Source organism: Hypanus sabinus, chromosome 4 (genome assembly GCF_030144855.1).
Source record: "Hypanus sabinus isolate sHypSab1 chromosome 4, sHypSab1.hap1, whole genome shotgun sequence".
Taxonomy (NCBI): domain Eukaryota; kingdom Metazoa; phylum Chordata; class Chondrichthyes; order Myliobatiformes; family Dasyatidae; genus Hypanus; species Hypanus sabinus.
In genome coordinates, this window is record NC_082709.1 from 23576920 (window position 1) to 23599929 (window position 23010).

The 23010-nt window shown below is 41.9% G+C and overlaps 1 protein-coding gene across 8 annotated transcripts in view; it reads right to left on the reverse strand.

Moving 5' to 3' along the window:
* myo3b (myosin IIIB) overlaps nt 1-23010 on the reverse strand; it is a 481967-nt gene that overhangs the window by 331552 nt on the left and 127405 nt on the right. For all 8 annotated transcript variants that reach the window (XM_059966610.1, XM_059966606.1, XM_059966605.1 and 5 more), the window contains one exon: nt 10469-10621. In XM_059966610.1, coding sequence (XP_059822593.1) covers nt 10469-10621 — 153 coding nt within the window. The remainder of the gene's footprint in view (nt 1-10468; nt 10622-23010) is intronic.

A 23010-nucleotide genomic window follows, 5' to 3' on the forward strand; every position in this document is an offset into this window, starting at 1 on the left:
GCTCTGTAAAGGAAAATCAGTCAGATGTTTGGATGGTTTCTGTAAGGTGAGGCAGACATGTTGCTTTAAAAACCAAAACTCAGTTGGATTCCAAAACTCAACAGGTAAACACTGTTAGAATTATTTATTAGCCAAGCACTATCCTTGGACAAGGTGCTGTGCTTCATAAATTCCTTGTTGATATACAAATATCTTTTGTACTCTGCATTATCACTAGATACCAAAGGCATGCTGTGCTTGTTGAAGCAGAATATGGACAAATTGAAACCTCTTTGCAAGTGTTTTAAGAATATTTTACAGCTGTAAATCAGAGTAGTACGCATTGTTGCCATCAATAACTGGCAGTTCAGATGACATAAAACGTTGATTACATTCACAGATTAACCTCCAAAACTCAGAGCAATGCACACAAAATGCTAGTGGAACTTTGCGGGCCGCAAAGCATCTCGATCAAGGAATAAACAGTCAATGTTTCAGGCCAAAACCCTTCATCAGGACTGCAGAGGAAAGAGGCAGAAGGCAGTGGCAGGGTAAGGGGAAAGAGTTCAAGCTAGCAATTGATAGGTGAGAGGGTAGGTTGGAGGGTGGGGAGGAGGAATGAAGTAAGAAGCTGGGAGGGGATAGTTGGAAGAGGTAAAGAAGGAAGGAGGAATCTGATAGGAGATGACAGTGGACCGTGGAGAAAGGGAGGAGAAGAGCAGGAGTAAGAGGGGAAAATGGGGAATGAAAAATAAGAGAAGGGGGTGGGGGAAAAGTCATTGGAAGTTAGAGAAATCAATGTTTATAGTGTTAGGTTGGAGACTACCCAGATGGAATATGAGGTCCTGACAAGAGGTCTCGGCCCGAAATGTCGACAGTGCTTCTTCCTATAGATGCTGCCTGGCCTGCTGCATTCCACCTTGCTGGAATATGAGGTGTAGCTTCTCCAACCTGAGAAACCCTTATCATAACAGTAGAGTAGGCCATGGACCAACATGTCAAATTAGGAATGGGAAGTAGAATTGAAATATGATCGTGTGGATAGTCAGAGGCTTTTTCCCAGGGCTGAAATGGTTGCCACAAGAGGGCGCACAGGTGTAAGTTGCTGGGGAGTAGGTACAGAGGAGATGTCAGGGGTAAGTTATTCACTCAGAGAGTGGTGAGTGCGTGGAATAGGCTGCTGGCAACGTTGGTGGAGGTGGATACAATAGGGTATTTTAAGAGACTTTTGGATAGGTACATGGAGCTTAGAGAATAGAGGGCTATGGGTAAGCCTAGTAATTTCTAAGGTAGGGACATGTTCTGCACAACTTTGTGGGCCAAAGGGCCTGTATTGTGCTGTAAGTTTTCTATGTAACCTCTGAGAAATCCCACCTTTTGTGGTGGATGAAGCAAAGGTGTTCAACGAAGTGTTGCCCCAATCAATATCAGGTCTCACTGATGCAGAAGCCACACCAAGGGCAAAGGATACAGTAGATGACAGTGAGAAACTCACCAGTGAAGTGTCACCTCAATTGGAGGGACTACTTGGGACTGTGAATGGTGGTGAGGGAAGAGGTAAAGAGCAGTTGTACCACTTGTCCTGCTTGCAGGGATAAGTGCCAGGAGGGAGATCAGTGGGAGGGGACGAACGGACAAGGGCGTCACTTAGAGAGCGATTCCTATAGAAAGCAGGATAGGCAAAGATATGCTTAGTGGCAGTATCCTATTGTAGATTGTGCAAATTATGGGGATTGATGTGCCAGTTACAGAGGCTTGTGGGGCGGTAGGTAAGGACAAAGGGAGCCCTATCTCTGTTTTGGTGGTGGGAAGATGGGGTGAAGGCGGATGAGCGGAAAATGGAGGAGATGCAGGTGAGGACAACATCAATAAAAACCCTGATCTCTGGAATAGGATGACATCTCAGATGTTTTGAAATGGAAAGCCTCATGCTGAGAACAGGTGCAGCTGAGAAAAGGAAATAACATTTTTGCAAGGGACAGGTTGAGAAGAGATATAGTCGACATAGCTGTGAGAGTCTGTAGATTTATAAAATAAATCAGTAGATATATAAAAGATACCATTGGAGAGAGGTTTCAGAATGGACCAAGTAAACTTGAGGGCAGGGTAGAAGTTGGAGGCAAAATTGAGTAAACTGACTAGCTTAGGTTGCAAGAAGCAGCATCAATGCAATTGTTGATATAGCATAGGAGAAGAGCATTACTAGTGTATGCTGGGACATGGACTGTTCCATATAACTAAAGAAAAGACAGGCTTAGCTGGGGCCCCATTTAGCTGCTCATCGCTACACCTTGGGTTTAGAGAAAGTGGGAGGAGCCAAAAGAGAATTTGTTGAGGGTGAAAACCAATTTCACCAGATGGAAGAGGGTGGTGGTCGAAGGGAACTGGTTAGGTCTCTGGAAAGGAGTGGAAAGCGTTTAGGACTTTCTGATGTGGGACAGGAGTGCACAGGGACTGGACATCCAGAGTGAAAATCAGGTCAGGGAACTTGACTGAGGGCAGATGAAGTGTCATGGATGTAGATAGGAAGGGATTGAACCAAAGGAACAAAATGGAGTTGAGGCATGTGGATACGAGTTCAGTGGGGCATGGCCTTCCCAGACAGTCAGTTTTGTGGATCTTGAGTAGAAAGTAGAAACGAGCAGTATGGGATAAGGAAACTAAGAGGTTGGTGTCAGTGAATGGGAATCTCCAGAGTCAGTAAGGTTGATGATGGTGCAGGAGACAATGGTCTGATGTTCCTCAGTGGGGTCTTGTGCAAGAGGTAAGAAGAAGTGTCTGAGGGAGTCCACCCTGGCCTCAGCAAAGTAGAGATCAGTCTGCCAGACTGCAACAGCACCCTTCTCATCTGCGAATTTGATGATGAAATTGGGATTGGTACGGAGAGAAAGATATCTATGCATTCAGAGATATAAGTCTCAAATAGGAGAGAGGAGTGCTTAAGTCAAGGCCACTAATTAGATTCAAATTTCATCACTGAGCAAGATCTTTAGTCCCAATGTATCTTTATGCTCTATTTTGTGATTTCATAGTTTTTGGTCATTTGGCACAAGACTGGATTTTATTATGACTGTATAAGATGGCTTTTGATCAGATGCATGCGTAATTATTTTTCTTAAGAATCAATTTTGAATTACATTCTTGTGGTTTTGATTTATAAGTACACAGTTTCTTACAGAATTCACAGCTCACCATAGAGAATGATTGCAAATTATTCTAGGTAAGGATGCAGAAAGTCTGATTAGTTTTCCAAAAATCCAAGAAAATAAAAGTATTTTATTAAAAAATCTATGTGCACAGAAAAAGATAAAAATACTCATTTAAACCTGAGAATACTCACCAGAACCTAGAGTAACACTTCAGAAAAAGAAACCCTGAGGTTATTATAATTATTTATACTGCAGACTAATTTGGAAAACATTTAAAAATGGCCACAGGAATCACAAATTGCCAATTGCTTCCAGTGGAAACAACACACCAGCTATGAGCTGCTGGCTGATTGACATAATTGCAGCATGCAGCCAGTGCTTATTGCACTGTTCATTGGCTTAGCACCTCAGCAGGAAGCACAATTTCATGAATAGTTAAAACTACCCTGTACTACTATCCCATTTTCTTTCAACATCCCTGTCCTTTAACCTCCTTCACATTACTTTCTTAATACAATGCAAAGGAGGCTATTCAGCCCATAAAGTCAATGCCAGCTCACAGCACAGCAATGCCACTTTGCTTTACAATGGTGCCATGTGCATGTCTAATTGTTCAGGGGTGTGGCAGGCAGCTTGGTTCCTCCCACTAGGTATTTTGTTTCTCTGTCAAGGTCCTCCAAAGGGTTGCAGGGAGAAGGCAGGAGATTGGAGTGGGGTAAGTGGGACCGCCATGATGAAATGGCAGAGCAGACTCAATAGGCCAAATGGTCTAAGTCTGCTGCTCTATCTTACGGTCTTATGGAAAGTGGACCCTTCCTGCCTCTTCTTATTTCCCTGCCACTCTGCATTCCATCTCCCTTTCCCTCTTTTATGCCCTTCTTTGCCAGATAAATTATTTTTCGTCATAAACTTATACTAGAGGTAATTTGCAGAAGCCAATTTATGTACTGGCATGTCCTTGGGATGTGGGAAGAAGCTGGACCATTCAGCCCGCTGACTAGTGAAGGCCAGCACACCATACACCTTAACCACCCTATCAACCTGCACAGCGACTTTGAGGGATCTATGAAGAACCCTGTTATTAACCTTGTATTCTGCCCTCAAGTTCAATCTTCCAAAGTTTGTACTTTTCCAGGTTTAACTCCATCTGCCACTTCTCACAAAATCACAAAGAGCTGGGGTTGGGGTTCCCAGATCAGATGAGTCACCAACCCCCAGGCAGATTGCACTGCGCCTATTACCACCCTCTGTCAGTTCTAAATCCATTCAGCCTCGCTTCTATGAATCCCATGCCTCATGAACTTTCAGATGAGTCTACCATGGGGAACCTTGTCAAACACATTATCAAAATCCACACACACCACATTCAAAAATCTCAATTCATCAATTTGTTTTGTCTCTTCCTTGAAAAACTCAATTGGGCTAGTGAAGCATAATCTGCCCCTCACAAAGCAATGCTGGCCATCTCTAATAATACTGAGCTTCTGCAAAGTGACCATTAAAGCTAGGTATTGATTACACACCTCTCTTACCTTCTTGCACTGCTTATCTTGAGCAGTCCTGCCTCAAATCTAATTGTCCTCTTGTGCTTCACATACTTGTAGGTCAGTATTATAAAGCGATTGGAGTTTAGAAATAGGCAATATTTGTTACAATTGCAAAGAATGTTCATAAGACCACAGCTGGATTACTGCACATAGTGCTGATACCTTGCCTAAGAATGATACAGTAGCACTCCAGAAGAGATTCACCAGATCTGCTCCTGGGATGAGACAAGTTAGAAGAATGAAGTGATATCTTATTAAGACATACAAGATCCCAAGGGCCATGAAGAGAAGACATCAAAAAGCAGTATTTGGGCATTCAGCCAACCAAGTCTGCTCTGCCTTTCAACTGTGGCTCATTGATTTTCCCTCTCAAGTTATTCTTCTTGCCTTCTCCCCATAACCTTTGTGCCCTAACACATCAAGGATCTATCAGCCTTCGCTTTAAATATACCCATTGACTTGGCCTCCATAGCTGTCTGTGGCAATGAATTTCACAGATTCACCATCCTCTTGGCTAAAGAACTCCCTCCTCATCTCTGTTCTAAAAGACCATTCTTCTATTCTGCAGTTGTTACCTCTGGTCTGAGAGTCTTCCAGCATAAGAAACATCCTCTCTACATCTACTCCATCTTGCGCCTTTTAATATTCAGTAGGTTTCAATGAGATCCCCCCTCATTCTCCTAAACTCTACCTAGTGCAGGCCCAGAACCGTCAACTGGTCCTCATAAGTTAACTTTTTCATTCCCGGTGTCATTCTTGTAAACCTCCTCTAGACTCTCTCCAATGTTTGCACTTTCTTAGATATGGAGCCCAAAACTGCTCATAATACTCCAGGTGTACTCTAAGGAATGCCTTATAAGGCCTCAGCATTGCATTCTTGCTTTTATACCCTTGTCCTCTGGAAATCAATGCTAACATTGTGTTCACCTTCCCTACTGCAGACTCAATCTGCAAGTTAACCTTTAGGACTCCGAAGTCCCCTTGGCACCTACATTCTCGGAATTCGCTACCCATTTAGAAAATAGCCTAGGCTGGCATTGCTTCTACCAAAGTGCATGAAAATTCACTTCCCTACATCATATTTTATCTGCAGAATTAGGCCATCTGGCCCAACGAGTCTGCTCTGCCATTCAATCATGGCTGATCCTTTTTTTTCCTCCTCAACCCCAGTCCTAGCCTTCTCCCCGTAAGCTTCGATGCCATGTTCAATCAAGAACCTATCAATCGCCACCTTAAATACACCGAACTACCTGGCCTCCACAACTGCATGTGGCAATGAATTCCACAAATTCATCGCCCTTTGGCTAAAGAAATTTCTCCATATCTCTGTTTTGAAAGGGCACCCCTCTATCCTGAGGCTGTGTCCTCTTGTCCTAGACTCCCCCACCATGGGAAACATCCTTTCCACATCAATATTCAAAAGGTTTCAATGAGATCCGACCTCATCCTTCTGAATTCCAGCGAGTACAAACATCAAACATTCCTCATATGCTAACCCGTTCATTCCTGGAATCATCCTTTTGAACCTCCTCTGAACTCTCTCCAATGCCAGCACATCTCTTTTAAGATGAGGACCCCAAAACTGTTCAAAATACTCAAGGTAAGGCCTCGTCAGTGCATTATAAAGCCTCAGCATCACATCTTGCTCTTGTATTCTATGCCTCTTGAAATGAACACTAACATGGCATTTGTCTTCCTCACCACCAATTCCACCTGCAAGTTAATCTTCAGTGTGTTCTGCACAAGTACTCCCAAGTCCTCTTGCATCTGCCTGAGTCAGTGGTGGAGGCAGATACACTAGTGAAGTTTAAGAGACTACTGGACAGGTATATGGAGGAATTTAAGGTGGGGGGTTATATGGGCGGCAGGGTTTGAGGGTCGGCACAACATTGTGGGCCAAAGGGCCTGTAATGTGCTGTACTATTCTATGTTCTATTCTATCTCAGGTTTTTGGATTTTCTCCCCATTTAAAAAATAGTCTGCATATTTATTTCTACTACCAAAAGGGCATGATCATGCATTTTCCAGCATTGTATTTCAGTTGCCCATTCTCCTAATCTGTCTTAGTCCTTCTGCATCCTACCTGTGTCCTCAACACTAATTGCCCTTCCACCAATCTTCGTATCATCTGTAAACTTGGCAACAAAGCCATCTATCCCATCATTTAAATACAACATAAAAAGAAGTGGTCCCAACACCAACCTCTGTGGAACGCCACTTGTCACTGGCAGCCAATCAGAATAGGATCCTTTTCTTCCCACTCGCTGCCTCCTACCAATCAGCCGATACTCTAACCATGTTAGTAACTTTCCTTTAATATCATGGGTTCTTAACTTGGTAAGCAGCCTCATGTGTGGCACCTTGTCAAAGGCCTACTGAAAGTCCAAATATACAACATTCACTGCATCTTCTTTATCTATCCTACTTGTAATCTCCTCAAATAATTCCAATAGGTTCGTCAGGCAGGATTTTCCCTGAAGGAAACCATGCTGACTTTGTACCATCTTGTCCTGTATCACCAAGTACTCCATCACCTCATCCTTAACAATTGACTCTAACATCTTCCCAACCACTGAGGTCAGGCTAATTGGTCTATAATTACCTTTCTGCTGCCTTCCTCCTTTCTCAAAGAGTGGAGTGACATTTGCAGTTTTCCAGTCCTCTGGCACCACGCTAGAGTCCAATGATTTTTTGAAAGATCATTTCTAATACCACAATTTCCAATGCTACCTCTTTCAGAACCCCAGGGTGCAGTTCACCTGGTCTGGATGACTTATGTACCTTTAGATCTTTCAGCTTTTTGATCACCTTCCCTCTTGTAATAGTAACTGCACCCACTTGTCTTCCTTCACACACAACAACATCAGGTATACTGCAGTCTTCCACAATGAAGACTGATGAAGAATACTTATTTAGGTCATTAGTCATCTCCTTGTACCCCGTTATTATTTCTCCTGCCTCATTTTCAAGTGGTCCTATGTTCACTCTCATTTCTCTTTTATTTTTAACAAACTTGAAAAAACTTTTACAATCCACTTTGATATTATTTGTTAGCTTGCTTTCCTATTTCATCTTTTTCCTTCTAACGATTTGGTAGTTGCTCTCTGTAGGTTTCTAAAAACTTCACAATCCTCTGTCTTCCCCTTAATTTTTGCTTGTGTGTTGTGTGTCCTTTCTTTTGCTTTTACAATAGCTTTGACTTCCTTTGTCAGCCATGGGTGTACTATTTTGCCATTTGAGTATTTCTTCATTTTTGAAATACATATGTCCTGCTCCTTCCTCATTTTCCCCAGAAGCACATGCCGTTGCTGCTCTGCTGATATCCCCGCCAATAGCTCCTTCCAAATGACTTTGGCCAGCTCCTCTCTGATACCACTGTAATTTCCCTTACAGCACTGAAATACTGCTATGTCAGACTTTACTTTCTCCCTATCAAATTTCAAGCTGAACTCAATCATATTGTGATCACTGGTTCCTAAGGGTTCTTTTACCTTAAGCTCCCTAATCACCTCTGGTTCATTACATTCCACACAATGCAGTATAGCTGATCTCCCAGTAGGCTCAGTGACAAACTGCTCTAAAAAGCCATCTCTTAGGCATTCAACAAACTCACTCTCTTGAGATTGATTACCAACCTGATTTTCCCAATCGACCTGCATGTTAAAATCTCCCATAACATTGCCCTTTTGACTTGCCTTTTCTATTTACTGTTGTAATCTCTGGTCCACCTCCCAGCCACTGTTGGGAGGCCTGTATATAACTGCCATCAATGTCCTTTTACCCTTGCAGTTTCTTAACTCAACCCACAAGGATTCAACATCTTCTGAACCTATCTTTCTGTCACATCTTTCTACTAATTTGATGCCATTCTTTACCAGTAGAGTCACACCACTCCCTCTGCCTATCTTCCTACCTCTCCGATATAATGTGTAACCTTGGACATTCAGCTTCCAACTATAACCATCCTTGAGCCAGAATTCAGTGACGGCCACAACATCATACCTGGCAATCTGGCTTCTTGCTCCAGTTCAGTTCTTCACCACATCCACACCCAACTCCCCATTTACCCCAGTACACTTCATATATCGCTATTAATATTCCCAGATTTGCATCCCAGCCTGGTATGGAGCCTCCAATGCACAGGATCACGTAAGGCTGCAGAGGGTTGTAGACTTAGCCAGTACCATCATGGGCTCAACCTTCTCTCTCCACCATCGAGGACATCTTCGAGAGAAGACGGCATCCATCATTAAAATGCTCACCATCCAGGACACTACCTCTTCACACTACTACCATCCAGGAGGAGATTCTGGGGCCTGAAGACCCACTCTCAACGTTTGAGAACAGCTTCTTCCCCTCCGCCATCGGACGTCTGAATGGTCCATAAACCCAGGAACACCACCACATTGCTCGTCTTTGCATTACTTTTTTTTTGTAATTTATATGTAAATATAAACTTTATGTCCTGGACTGTATTGCTGCTGCAAAACAACAAATCTCACATTTGTCTGTGATGATAAACCCAATTCTGATTGGTTTATAATTTGCCTTTGCCAAGCATGCAAAAGAAAGTTCGTGATGTATGCAAGAGCCATTCGGTGGTACCTGGCCCTGTCCAAGCATTGCTCAGACATTACTAAATTATGTGGTTGCAATCTCATAACTAAAATGTTCACATAGGGGCTGCAAAATTACCTTTGAGCCAGTGAGTTAAGAACACCAAGTATTAAAGTGATCTCAGTGCAAAACCGTTATACTCAGCTGTATCCTGCCACTCACTGGCCAATTCCAAATATTGCAACACAGACTGAAAACATTATTCAATAAAACAAGTATACATATCGATGCCTCGTACTACAAAGAGAGTGCATTCTTGTAAAAAACTTGGTAATGTAAAATATTGTTATGTATGATAACTACATAATAGATAATGGAGATAAGAATATTTCACAATGTGGAAGTATGCTTAATTAATGCTGTTGTTTCATTTGGATCAATAACAATTAGTAAATTTGTATATGCTAAGATTTATATTATATAAAATGCTTTTAAAAAATATAACACGTGAAAAACTGCAAGCTCAAATGATAAAATGTAGTCGAAGGAAAAAGACTAAGTTCTTCATTGACTGGCTATTGCAAACTGCATACAATTTATTATTTAGCCATACAGAGTGGAGTTGACCCTTCCAGCTCTTTGAGCCACGCCACCCCAGCAACCCCACAACCACAATTAACCTAATCCCAGGACAATCTAAAAAGACCAAATTAAACTACCCCATACGTCTTTGCACTGTGGGAGTACATCGGAGCATCTGGGGGAACTCTTGCATTCCATGGGAAGGATGTACACAGACTCCTTACAGAATGGCACCAGAATTGAACTCCAAACTCCAGAACACCCTGAGCTGTAATCGCATCGCGCTAACTACAATGCTACCATGGTGCCCCTGCATTTGTGGTCCTAACTTTTGAACTACTGCATGGATTTTTTTCATATTTTTCTCGTGAGAATAAAAAGAAAGGAGGTTCCAAGAACAACTTCACTATGATGATCTTTATTCTATATGCACTCAATGGTGCAAGTTACTACTGTATAAAGCTTTAACTGGAAAATATTTTTTCTACCACTGACAGACTATACTGTAATAAAAATACAATCTTATCAATTACTTTACAACATGCTTTTATGATGATTATGAATTATTGTTCAATTACAAATTATTTTCAAATACTACTGACCATTTTGAAGTATCTTATCTAAGACCAGCACATTAACAGTATAGTGTCATACCTAGTTTTCGCCGAACATTCTTCTTGCTGTACTTTGATCAGATTAGCTAGCTGCTGCTGTAGCTTTACACCTTTTCTATGAGCTGGCTTTATAAATGGGTGGTCCAATAAATATTCAACTGAAGGACGCTCTTCGAAATCTTTAATCAGGCATCTGAAAAAAGTGGCGTAAAATGATATTAAAAGCCTGAACAAGCATGTGGCTAAAATGCTGTGTTATCCATGCAGTGGCAATCAGGTCATTCAAATGCTTACTCACACTAAAAACATGGAATACAAAATTGTACATTATCTGATCATACAGTATGATTCTTGATACTTAACTGTTTCTAAATAAGCCAAAAACATTTCAAAAACCTGCAAATATTATAGAAAGAATGTCACTTTACCATTTTAACATTTTGTAAGGTACAATGATGAATTTATATGGACTAAGATTGTGCCATTGAGCCTAAAATGACAGAATTAAAAAAAAGCAAAAAAATCAAATGCCAAAGAAATTATCATAGCTTTGAAATTTCAACTAAGATCAATAGTCTGGAACATTGGCATTTCCTTACTTAAGGCTAGTCTTTTGTATTCAGTAAATAAAATTTATGTTATATAGCTGATATATGACTACTTTAAAATATCGTCTGGCACTGCTTAAAATAGTAAAGTCATCTCCTCCCACAACTATTATAAAAAATAACCTCCAAGTAAAATCTGCATTTAAATTATAAATACGATGTACTGTATGTGAACAATTCTACCTTTACTTCTGACACAATTATTCTGACAGAGTAACTCTTGCTTTCTATTTCAGGAAATAGTGTAAAGTTAAACAAAGGCATATGAAACAAGCTCTGATATAAAAACAGATTTGACTCATATTACTTAAAAAGTTTCGCCTACCACTGGATGAGTGCAAGAACATCATTCCTTGAACAATAATTCTACCAGTGAAGGATAAGCCACTTGTTGTTCCTTCGTTTAGCCCAATTTTTCAATTGGTCTAACATCTTATTCTCCAAGGAGGTTCTTCATAATCCTGTATGATCACACCAGCCACTGGTTGTGCACTGGTTGGCACTACCTCATGTGTTAGACCAGCACTTTCCTGGCAATGATGTAAGCAGGGTTTGCAGGACGCTGTGTGTTATCGTTATTTATTGCAGCTTGCTGGTGAAAGTGCAAACAAAATGTGATGTTTCCACCTTTTCCATCTATTTGATAAAAGAATCAACAGGTCCACCCAGAGAAATTTATCATCTTCTAATTAATTTAACAGCTGTCTATTACTGAACGCTATAACTAGTATTTATCATATGGACATCTGAGGGCTCATTTTCAGCAGTTTTATTTAAATAGGTGGCAAATTTAGATGAATTTATATTCATCTGCTACTTACGCATTTTACTAGTTACACTTCATATTCAGTGATTGGCAAAAAAATGGTTTTCATTTCAAACATTTGTGAAAAATATTTTTAAGGGCTCTAACTAAAAGAAAACTGCATTTCTATGTTTAAGTTATATGGTAAGTAATTATTAATTTGTTTTGTTTATACTCAACATTGGCAGTCATCTTATGATGTATTGCATCCTATCACCTCTAATTTATGAGGTCAGAAACAATTGTCCACCAGCAGAAAACAAAAACCCAAACTCTAGTGACACTGAGTCTCTTATCTTGTTTGACATTCTGGCTGGCTTCAACAGGCTTCCTGAGCTGAAAATTAATTCTCAGAATTCATTAGTGTTACAACATTAACCATAGGTTGCAGCCATTTGCTGCAATCTAGCAACTCGGCATCTAAACACCATTTTCATTTTGTCACATTGAGCATCTATTTGCTGCCATAATTGGAAGCCGAGGATAAACCATTTATTACCCATGAACAAGAGCCGACACCTACATATGGTTCTGCATGATGTGGCTTGAAAATCTGCAGGCAGCTTGCAGCTGCTGATAACATTGTTTGTGTTGCTATCCCTTAATGATGTAAACTGCCATTTTGTTATTAGTAAATCAGATGCCAATATTGGAAGTCTAACAACCAGGGGGAAAAATGTCATTTATGAAACAGAATACAAAGTATGCAGTTACAGAACACGTAATATTAATAACTCATGTTACCAAAACTCAGGCCACCTGAATTTAATCAAAATAGAAAAAAACACTCACAACAACAAACATATCATTCTTGAAAATTCCCTGCAATGAACTACTCTGTAGTTAGGGCTTTGTGTTCATTTGCACATTTGTTAGAGCCTGCATGTAAAACACACCATTTCCCACTAGTCTTGTATGTGGTCTGTATATCAGATTCCAATCACATTCCCCGTCTGGTAACAACTATCTTCTTACAGTTCTGTAACATAGTTCAACTTTATTCCTACATCAAGTCATTCACACTTTACCTACCCTTCATCTGGTTATTCCAATGCTTGTGGCTGACTGCCCAGCTTTTAATCAAATCTTACATTGTAGCTATTACGTCTTTGCTCATGCATTCTCTTATCACCAGCCTGGAAAAAAGGTCTCAATGAAACAAGGTTTTAAAATCAAAAAATACAATTGTAATCTCAAGTTCTGCAACCCTCATCAGATCTCTGCATACATCCAATTCTGGCCAGTTTAGTTGATACTGATTTATATAAATATAATAATTTGTAACGATGCCTTCAGTTGCCCAAACCCTAAGTTTGAACTCTGCTCAGTGGTTTCTACATTTTCACCTTTTTCCTTAACTGTCACTTATCAAGGTTTTGGTCCTAATATCTGATCTTTCTTGCTGTCAATTTATTTGATAATACTCCTAACTTGATTTATTTTCAGATTGCCATAATGCAAACTTTTTCACTCCAATGAACCAGCTCAATGAATGGCATTAGCACAAACAGAAATTTTGTAAAATTTTAGTAAACAGTCCTGTCTTGACATACAAAGTCTGTAAGACCATAAGATATAGAAATAGAATTAGGCATTTGGTCCATTGAGTCTGCACCGCCATTTCATCATGACTGATCCACTTTCCCTCTCAGCCCCAATCTCCTGCCTTCTCCCTGTGTCCCTTCATGTCCCGACCAATCAAGAATCTATCAACCTTTGCCTTAAATATACCCAGTGACTTGGCCTCCACAGCTGCCTGTGGCAATGAATTCCACAGATTCTGGCTAAAAGAAGTTCCTCCTCATCTCTGTTCCAAAAGGACCCCCCTCTATTTTGAGGCTGTGTCCTCTGGTCTTAGACTGCCTCACCACAGGGAACATCCTCTGCAAATCCACTCTATCTACATTTCAACATTCGATAGGTTTGAATTAGGTCACCCCTCATTCTTCTGAATAGAGACCCACAGCTGTCAAATGCTCCTCATATGACAAGCCTGTCGATCCTCCATTCATTTTCATGAACCTCCATTGAACCCTCTCCAATATCAGCACATCCTTTCTTAGATAAGGGGCCCAAAACTCCTCACAATACTCCATGAGAGATCATACCAGAGCCTTATAAAGCCTCAACATTACATACTTGCTTCTATATACTAGTCCTCTTGAAATGAATGTGAATATCACATTTTCCTTCCCCACCAACTCAACCTGCAAATTAACCTTCAGGAAATCCTGCACAATCTTCAGAAAGTGGGGATATATGGTCAAAGAATGTCAAATCTTTGTGAGTAGAGATAAGAAACTGAAAGGGTTAAAAAACACTAACATGGGAATCATATATAGGCCTCCAGATAGCAGCCATAATGTGGGGTTGAGAGTGCAAAGGGAACTAGAAAAGGTATGTAATAAGGATAATGTCACAATTGTAATGGCGGACTTCAATATGCAAAGGGATTGGGGAAAATCAAGTTGGTGTTGGATCACAAAAGAGGGAACTTGTTGAATGCCGATATGATGGCTTTCTAGAGAAGCTTATGCTTGAGCCTGCTTGGGGAAAGGCTACCTTAGATTGGTTGTTGTGTAATAACCCAGATATTATTAGGGAGCTTAAGGTAAAGGAACCCTTAGGAGACAGTGAGTGTAAAAGCAATAGAATAAAGGGAATTATAGAGGCATGAGAGAGGAGCTTACTCAGGTGGACTTGAGGAGGGTTCTGGCAAGGATGACAGCAGAGCAGAGATGGCGGAAGTTTCTGGAAATAGTTCACAAGGCTCAGGATAGAAATGTCCCACAGAAGTTCTCAAATGGCACAGGTAGGGAATCAAGAGAGTCACAGACTGCATAAAAGCCAAGGAAAGGACATATAATGTAGCAAAAGTGAGTGGGAAGTTGAATGATTAGTAAGTTTTTAAAATCCAACAAATGGCAACTAAAAACGTCATAAGAAGGAAAAGATTAAATATGAGACCAAACTAGCCAATAATATAAAGCAGGATATGAAACATTTTTCAGTTGCATAAAGAGTGAAAGGGAGGTGGAGAGCGGCCAGTGAGTGTGTGGGCCAGTGAAGGAGTGGAGCTGTGAGGCTTCGACGAGAAGAGGCGGAGGACGAGCTTGCTCCCAGTGAGGTAAGGCCAGGTAAGTTTCTTTAAATAATTTAATTCACTTAGGAGTTGGTAATGGAGACAGTAGAGGGGACAGTCCAGTGCTCCAATTGTAAGATGTGGAAAGTCAGGGACAGCACAATTGTCTCTGATAACTACACCTGCAAAAGGTGCATCCAGCTGCAGCTCCTGACAAACCGAGTTAGGGAGCTGGAGCTGGAGCTAGATGAACTTTGAATCATTCGGGAGGCAGAGGCAGTAATAGATCAGAGTTTCAGGAAGACAGTCACCCTAAAAGTCAGGAGACAGGTAACTGGGTGACTGTCAGGAGAAGGAAGGGGAATAGATAAAAAGAGCAGAGCATCCCTGTGGCCATTCCCATCAACTATAAGTATACTGTTTGTGGGGATGACCTACCAGGGACAAGTTGTAGTGGTCGTGTCTCTGGCACCGAGACTGGACCCTCAACTCAACAAGGAAGGAGGGAAAAGACAAGAGCAGTAGTGATAGGGGATTCAATAGTTAGGGGGACAGGTGAAAGTTTCTGTGGGAGAGACTGAGAACCCCGAATGGTCTGTTGCCTCCCTGGTGCCAGGGTCCGCAATATCTTGGATCGAGTTCTCGGTATTCTCAGGAGAGAGGGTGAGCAGCCAGATGTTGTGGTCCACGTGGGGACCAATGACATAGATAGGAGTAGGGATGAGGTCCTGAAAAAGGAATATAGGGAATTAGGAAAGAAGTTAAAAAGCAGGACCTCAAGGGTGGTAATCTCGGGATTGCTGCCCGTGCCACGAGACAGCGAGGGTAGGAACAGGAAGTTATGGCAGGTGATTGCGTGGCTGAAGAGTTGGTGCAGGGGGCAGGGGTTCAGATTTCTGGATCATTGGGATCTCTTCTGGGGAAGGTCTGAAATAGTATGTGGACCAGTTGACAAGAGGAGAGGCCATACTGTATCTAGTTCTAGGTAATGAACCTGGTCAGGTGACAGACCTCTTGGTGGGGAAGCATTTTGGTGAGAGTGACCACAACTCCCTTAGCTTCAGCATAGCTATGGAAAAGGATAAAAACAGACAAAATGGTAAAGTGCTTAACTGGGGAAGGGCTAACTTTGAAGGGATGAGGCAGGAACGAGTGAGAGTAAATTGGAAACAGGAGATCAAGGGTGAAAGCACAGAAGTAATGTGGAGAAAGTTTAGGGACCACTTGTGCTGGGTTCAGGATAGGTTTGTCCCACTGAGACAAGGAAAAAATGGTAGGAAAAGGGAACCCGTAGCTGACGAAACGCGTGAGGCAACTCGTCAAGAGGAGGAAGGAAGCATATGTTAGATATAAGAAGTAGGAAGCAGGAGGGGCTCATGAGAAATATAGGGTAGCCAAGAAGGAGCTAAAGAATGGACTTAGGAGAGCTCGAAGGGGGCATGAGAAGGCCTTGGCATGTAGGATTAAGGAGAACCCCAAGGCATTCTAAGCATATGTGAAGAACAGGAGGATGACGAGAACGAAGGTGGGACTGCTAAAGGATAGAGAGGGCAACACGTGCCTGGAGGCAGAGGAGGTTGGGGAGGTCCTAAATGAATACTTTGCTTCTGTATTCACAAGTGAATAGGATCTTGATCAGGGTGAGGTCGAAATAGAGCAGGCCTGTGTGCTGGACAATGTGGAGATTAAGGAAGAAGTGCTGGATCTTCTTAAAAACATCAAGATTGATAAATCCCCAGGGCTGGATATGATACACCCCAGGTTGTTGCGGGAATTGAGAGAAGAGATTGCTGGAGCATTAGCTATGATCTTTGAATCCTCTTTGGCTGCAGGGTAAGTGTCGGAGGACTGGCGAATGGCAAATGTAGTTCCCTTGTTTAAAAAAGGTAATAGAGAGAAACCTGGGAGGGTAGTAGTGGAAGGAAAGTATTCTGCCTGGAGGTCGGTGACTAGTGGAGTGCCACAAGGATCTGTCCTGGGACCCCTGCTCTTTGTGATTTTTATAGATGACCTGGATGAAGAGGCAGAAGGATGGGTGAGTAAGTTTGCGGATAATACAAAGATTGGAGGAGTTGTGGATGGAGCTGTAGGTTGTTGAAGGTTTTAAGAGGATATATACAGGATGCAGAGTTGGGCAGAAAAGTGGCAGATGAAGTTCAATCCGGATAAATGTGAGGTGATGCATTTTGGAAGGACAAACCAGAAGACTGAGCACAGGGTTAATGCTCGGTTACTTAAGAGTGTGGGTGAACAGAGGGACCTTGGGGTTCAAATCCATACATCCCTCAAGGTCACTGCACAGGTTGATAGGATAGTTAAGAAGGCCTATGGGATGCTCAGCTTCATTAATAGGGGGATTGAGTTCAAGAGTAGCGAGGTCATGTTGCAACTCTCCAAATCCCTGGTGAGACCACATTTATCGAGTATTGTGTTCAGTTCTGGTCACCTCATTATAGGAAGGATGTGGAAGCTTTGGAGAGGGTGCAGAGGAGATTTACCAGGATGATGCCTGGATTGGAAAACAAGTCTTATTAGGCAAGGTTAGCAGAGCTGGGACTTTTCTCTTTGGAGCGTAGAGGAATGAGAGGGGTCTTGATAGAGATCTACAAGATTATGAGTGGCATAGATAGGGTGGATAGTCAGTACCTGTTTCCCAGGGCACCAATAGCAAACACCAGAGGGCAAATGTACAAAGTTAAGGGAGGGAAGTTTAGGGGAGACATCAGGGTTAAGTTTTTTACACAGAGGGTTGTGAGTGCCTGGAATGACTTGTCAGGGATGGTGGTGGAGGCTAAAACATTAGGGTTATTTAAGAGCACATGCACAAGCACGTGGATGAAAGAAAAATAGAGGGTTATGGGGTAGTGTGGGTTTAGTACTTTTTTTTTAGGAATATATGGGGCAGCACAACATTGAGGGCCGAAGGGACTGTACTGTGCTGTAGTGTTTTAGTGTCTAGTGTCTACAGGTGACAGTTGATGGACCACTGGAAAATGATGCTGGTGATGTAGTAATGGGGGACAAAGAAATGACAATTGAACTTAATGAGTACTTTGCATCAGTCTTCATAGTGGAAGACACTAGCAGTGTGCCAGAGGTCCATGAGTGTCAGAGAGCAGCAGTGAGAGGCATTGCTATTACAAAGGAAATAGATCTAGGCAAATTGAAAGAGCTTTTGGTGGATAAGTCAACTGGACCACATCCCAGAGTCCTGAAAGGGGTTGCTGAGGAGATAACGGATGCATTGGTTATGATTTTTCAAGAATCACTTGTTTGTGGCATGGCCCTGGAAGACTGGAAGATTGCAAATGTCACTTCACTCTTTAAGAAGGGAGGAAGACAAAAGAAATTAGCCTAACCTCAGTTGTTGGGAAAATGTTGAAGTCTATTATTAAGGTGAGATTTTGGGGTACTTGGAGACTACTGATAAAATAAGTCAAAGTCAGCATGGTTTCTGTGAAGGGAAATCTTGCCTGGCAAATCTATTAGAGTCCTTCGAGGAAATAACAAGTAGGGTGATTAAAGGAGAAGCAGTGTATGTCACCTACTTGAATTTTCAGAAGGCATTTGATAAGGTGCCACATCTGAGGCTGCTTAACAAGATAAAATTATATGGTTACAGGAAAGATACTGGCACAGATAGAGGAGTGGCTGACAGGCAGGAGGCAGCGAGTGGGAATGAATGGGCCTTTTCTGGTTGGCTGCCAGTGACTGGTGGTGTTCCTCACAGGATAGTATTGAGACCGCTGCTTTTCACATTGTTTGGCAAAGATTTACATAATGGAACTAATGGCTTTGTGGCAAAGTTTGCAGATGATTACTAAAATGGGTGGAGGGGTAGGTAATGCTGAAGAAGCAATGCGAATGCAGGACAGACAAATTGGAAGAATAGGCAAAATAGTGGCAGATGGAATACAGCGTTGGGAAATGTATGATAGCACATTTTGGTAAAAGGAACAAAAGTATAGACTATTATCGAAATGAGTAGAAAATTCAAACATCAGAGGTGCAAAGGGACTTACAAGTCCTCGTGAAAGACGCGCAGAAGGTTAATTTACAGGCCAGGTCTGTTTTTTTTAGTGTGTCGCACCAGACAGTTAGCCATTCTTGTCTGGTACGTGGTATCAGGATTGGTCTTCTTTGGGATTAACCGGGTCATGATATGAATGTTCCTGACTCGACTCTTGTTTTTTTAATGAGGCCGAGTGGCTAGCTCGACACTCAACCTGGCACGGATGGAAAGCGTGCTCAGGGGTGGCCCAACTCAGATTCGCACTCGGGAGCCTTCGCTCCGGAGTCCAGCGATGACGCCACTGCGCCACCAGCCGGCCTAAGTCTGTGGTAAAGAAGGCAAATGCAATGTTCGCATTTCTTTTCCAAAGGGAATAGAATATCAAAAACAAGGAGATAATGCTGAGGCTTTATAAGACACTGGTCAGGTCTCACTTGGAGGTATTGTCAACAGTTTTGGGCCCCATATCTCAGAAAGGATGTGTTGTCATTAGAGAGAGTCCAGAGGGGGTTCACAATGATAATTCCAAGAATGAAGGGGTTAATATATGAAGAGTGTTACGAATGAGGAGCAACTCTGATGGGCAGAAGGGTGCAAAGTTGCCTCCCCCCTTTTTGAGAATCATAAAATCGCTATTATTTCAGCTCTGATACCAAGGAAATGAGAGAGATAAACAGCTCATACAAATTTATGAGAGAGAGGCACAGCACAGGTTGGAATGTCTCCTATTGACAAAGAAAGAGATTACTGCTATTGTCCCTTGGAGAAGGAATTGTGTATTGAGTACTGTACTATTCATTGAAACCCCTCAGGGGGCAACCAGAGTGGTCTGGTTGGGGGATTGCATCATCCCAACCTGAATGACACCTGAGACCCCATGAGTAGGGATAAAAGTAGGGTCTGGGGAACACCCCTCAGACGCACCAGGAGAGATGCTACGAGACCGGTGGGGGCTTGTGCGTGTGTCCACCCTTGCCTGGATGACGAGTCCTCCACGGAACGGTCTGGTCATACGCAAATGGCCACAAAAACAACATATCGACGGATCAAGATCGTAAAAGGAAAGTCAGCAAGTTAATAGCTGTTATTCTCTCTCTCTCTCCAACAATTGCAACACCGCGAACAACAACTACTGCAGCCTGCATGAACTGAATTGAACTTTATATTTCCATCGGACAACTCATTATCCCCTAGACAACGATAGAGTTTATTTCTTATTGATTATTATTATACCCGCAATTTTAGGTTTAGTATTGATGACGTATATTATCTGTATATTTGCATTGATTTATTTTTGTGTATTTTTACTAATAAATACTGTTAAAAATAGTATCATCAGACTTCAACAGATACTCCTATCTTTACTGGTAAGACACCCAGTTACGAGGTTCATAACAGAAGCGTTTAGCAACTTTGGGCTTGTTTTTAGAAGAAAGCAAGCGGATCTCATTGAAACCTACTGAATGTTGAAAGGACCAGATAAAGTGGATGTGGAGAGGATGTTTCCTCTGGTGGGGTTGTCTTGAACTAGAGGGTACAGTCTCAAAATTGAACAAAGATGGAGAGGAATTTTTTTAGCTAGAGAGTAGTGAATCTGTGGAATGTGCCATAGACAGCTGTGGAGGCCAAGGTTGTGGGCATATTTAAAGCAAAAATTGATAGTTTCCTGATTAGTCAGGGTATCAAAAGTTATGGCAAGAAGGCAGGTATATGGGGTTGAATGGGATTCATCATTAGACATGATGGAACGGCAGAGAGTATTCCATTGGTTGAATGGCCTAGTTCTGCTCCTATGTTTTATAGTCTCATGATGTTATGGCACAAGGACTCCCAAGTCCCGTTACACCTCAGATTTTTGAATTTTCTCTCCACTTAGAAAATAGGCTATGCTTTTATTTCTTTGACCAAAGTGCATGACCGTACACTTCCATCTGCCACTTCTTTGTCCATTCTCCTAATTTGTCTAAATCCTTTTGTAGTCTCTTTACTTCTTCAAAACTATTTGCCTCTCCACCTATCTTCACATCATCTGCAAACCTGGCCACAAAGCCATCAATTTCATCATTGACATAACATAAAGAGATGTGGTACTAACACAGACCCCTGTGGAACACTACTAATCACCAGCAGCCAACCAGAAAGGGCTCTCTTCCCCACTCTTTGCCTCCTGCCAATCAGCCAATGTTAAATCCATGCTAGTATCTTCCCTCTAATACCTTAGGCGCTGAACTTGTTAAACAGCCTGGCGTGGCACCTTGTCAAAGACCTTTTGTAAATCTAAGTGCACAGCATTCACTGATTTGTTTTTGCCTACCCTGATTGTTATTTCTTCAAAGAATTCCAACAGATATATCAGCCTCCACAATCTCTTCAGCCATCTCTTCTAGAAACTTCTGGTCCAGAAAACCTTCAAACCTTTCAGTTTCCTAAGAACCTTCTCTCTAGTTATGACAACTTTACACACCCGACACTTTCAAACTCCTAACATACTGCTAGTTTATTCCACAGTGAAGACTGATGCAAAATGCTTACTCAGTTCATTCACCACTTCCTTGTATCCCATTACTACCTCTCCAACATCATTTCCCAGTGTTCCGATATCTACTCTCACCTCTCTTTTAACTTTATATATCTGAAGAAACATTTTGCACCCACTTTGATATTATTGACTAGTTTACCTTCCAATTCCATATTTTCCTTCTTTATGACTTTCTTAGTTGCCTTCTGTTGGTTTTGAAAAGCTTCCCAGTCCTCTAATCTCCCACTAATTTTTGCTCTATTATATGCCCTCTCTTTGGCTTTGACTCTTCTTGTCCTGCCTTTGGGATGTAAATATCCTGCACCTTTTGAATTAGCTTCTCGTTCTCAAATTTCAGGCTGAATTCAAACATATTATGATCACCTGCCCCCAAGCATTCTTTTACCTTAAGGTCTCTAATCAATTCTGATTCATTGCACAACACCCAGTCCTGAATAGCTGATACCCTAGGGGGCTCAACCACGAGCTGCTCCAAGAAAGCCATCTTGTGGGTATTCAACAAAATCCCCCTCTTGGCATCCAGAACCAACCCAATTTTCCCAATCTACTTGCATGTTGAAATCCCCCATGATTATCATAATACTGCCCTTTTGGCATGCATTTTCTACCTCCCGTTGTAATTTGTAGACCACTTCTTTACTACTGTTTGGCAGTGTAAGACCCATCAGGGTCTTTTTTCACCCTTGCAGTTCCTTAGGTCTACCTATAATGATTCAGCACTTTCTGACCTTATGTCACCTCTTCATAATGATTTGATTTCATTTTCTTAACCAACAGAGCCACATCACCCCTTCTACCAACCTGCCTGTCCTTTCAATACAATATGTATCCTAGAGCACTAAGCTCCCAGTTATCATCTTCTTTCAGCCATGACTCATTGATGTCCACATTACACATGCCAATCTGTAACTATGCTACAAGTTCATCTACCTTATTCCATATACTGCATGCATCAAATACAACACCTTCAGTCCTGTATTCACTCTTTTCAATTTTGTCCACCTTTTACATTGCAACATCCTGTTGACTGCAATTTTGTTCTTTTATTGGCCTCTCCTTGCTAGCAGTCTCACGAAACACTGCCTCTGACTCACTACACTACCTCATCCTCGGCCCGATCACTCCAGTTCCCATCCCCCTGCCAAATTAGTTTAAACTCTCCTAAACAGCTCCAGCAAACCTGCCCACAAGGAATTTGGACCCCTTGGGTTCAGGTGTAACCCATCCATTTTGTACAGGGAGTACCTTCCTCAGAAGGGATCTCAATGATCCATAACTCTGAACCTCTGCCCCCTGCACCAGTTCCTCAGCTACGCATTTGTTTGCCAAATCATCCTCATCTTCCCCTCACTGGTGCGTGGAATGGGCAACAATTCAGAGATTACTATCCTTGAGGTCCCGTTTTGCAGCTTTCTACCTCTCTACCTCAAAAATCTCTCTGCAGGGCCTCCTCATCTTTCCTACCTATGCCATTGGTGCCAATATTTACCAAGACTTCTGGCTGCTCACCTACCCCTTCAGAATGCCATGGATCTG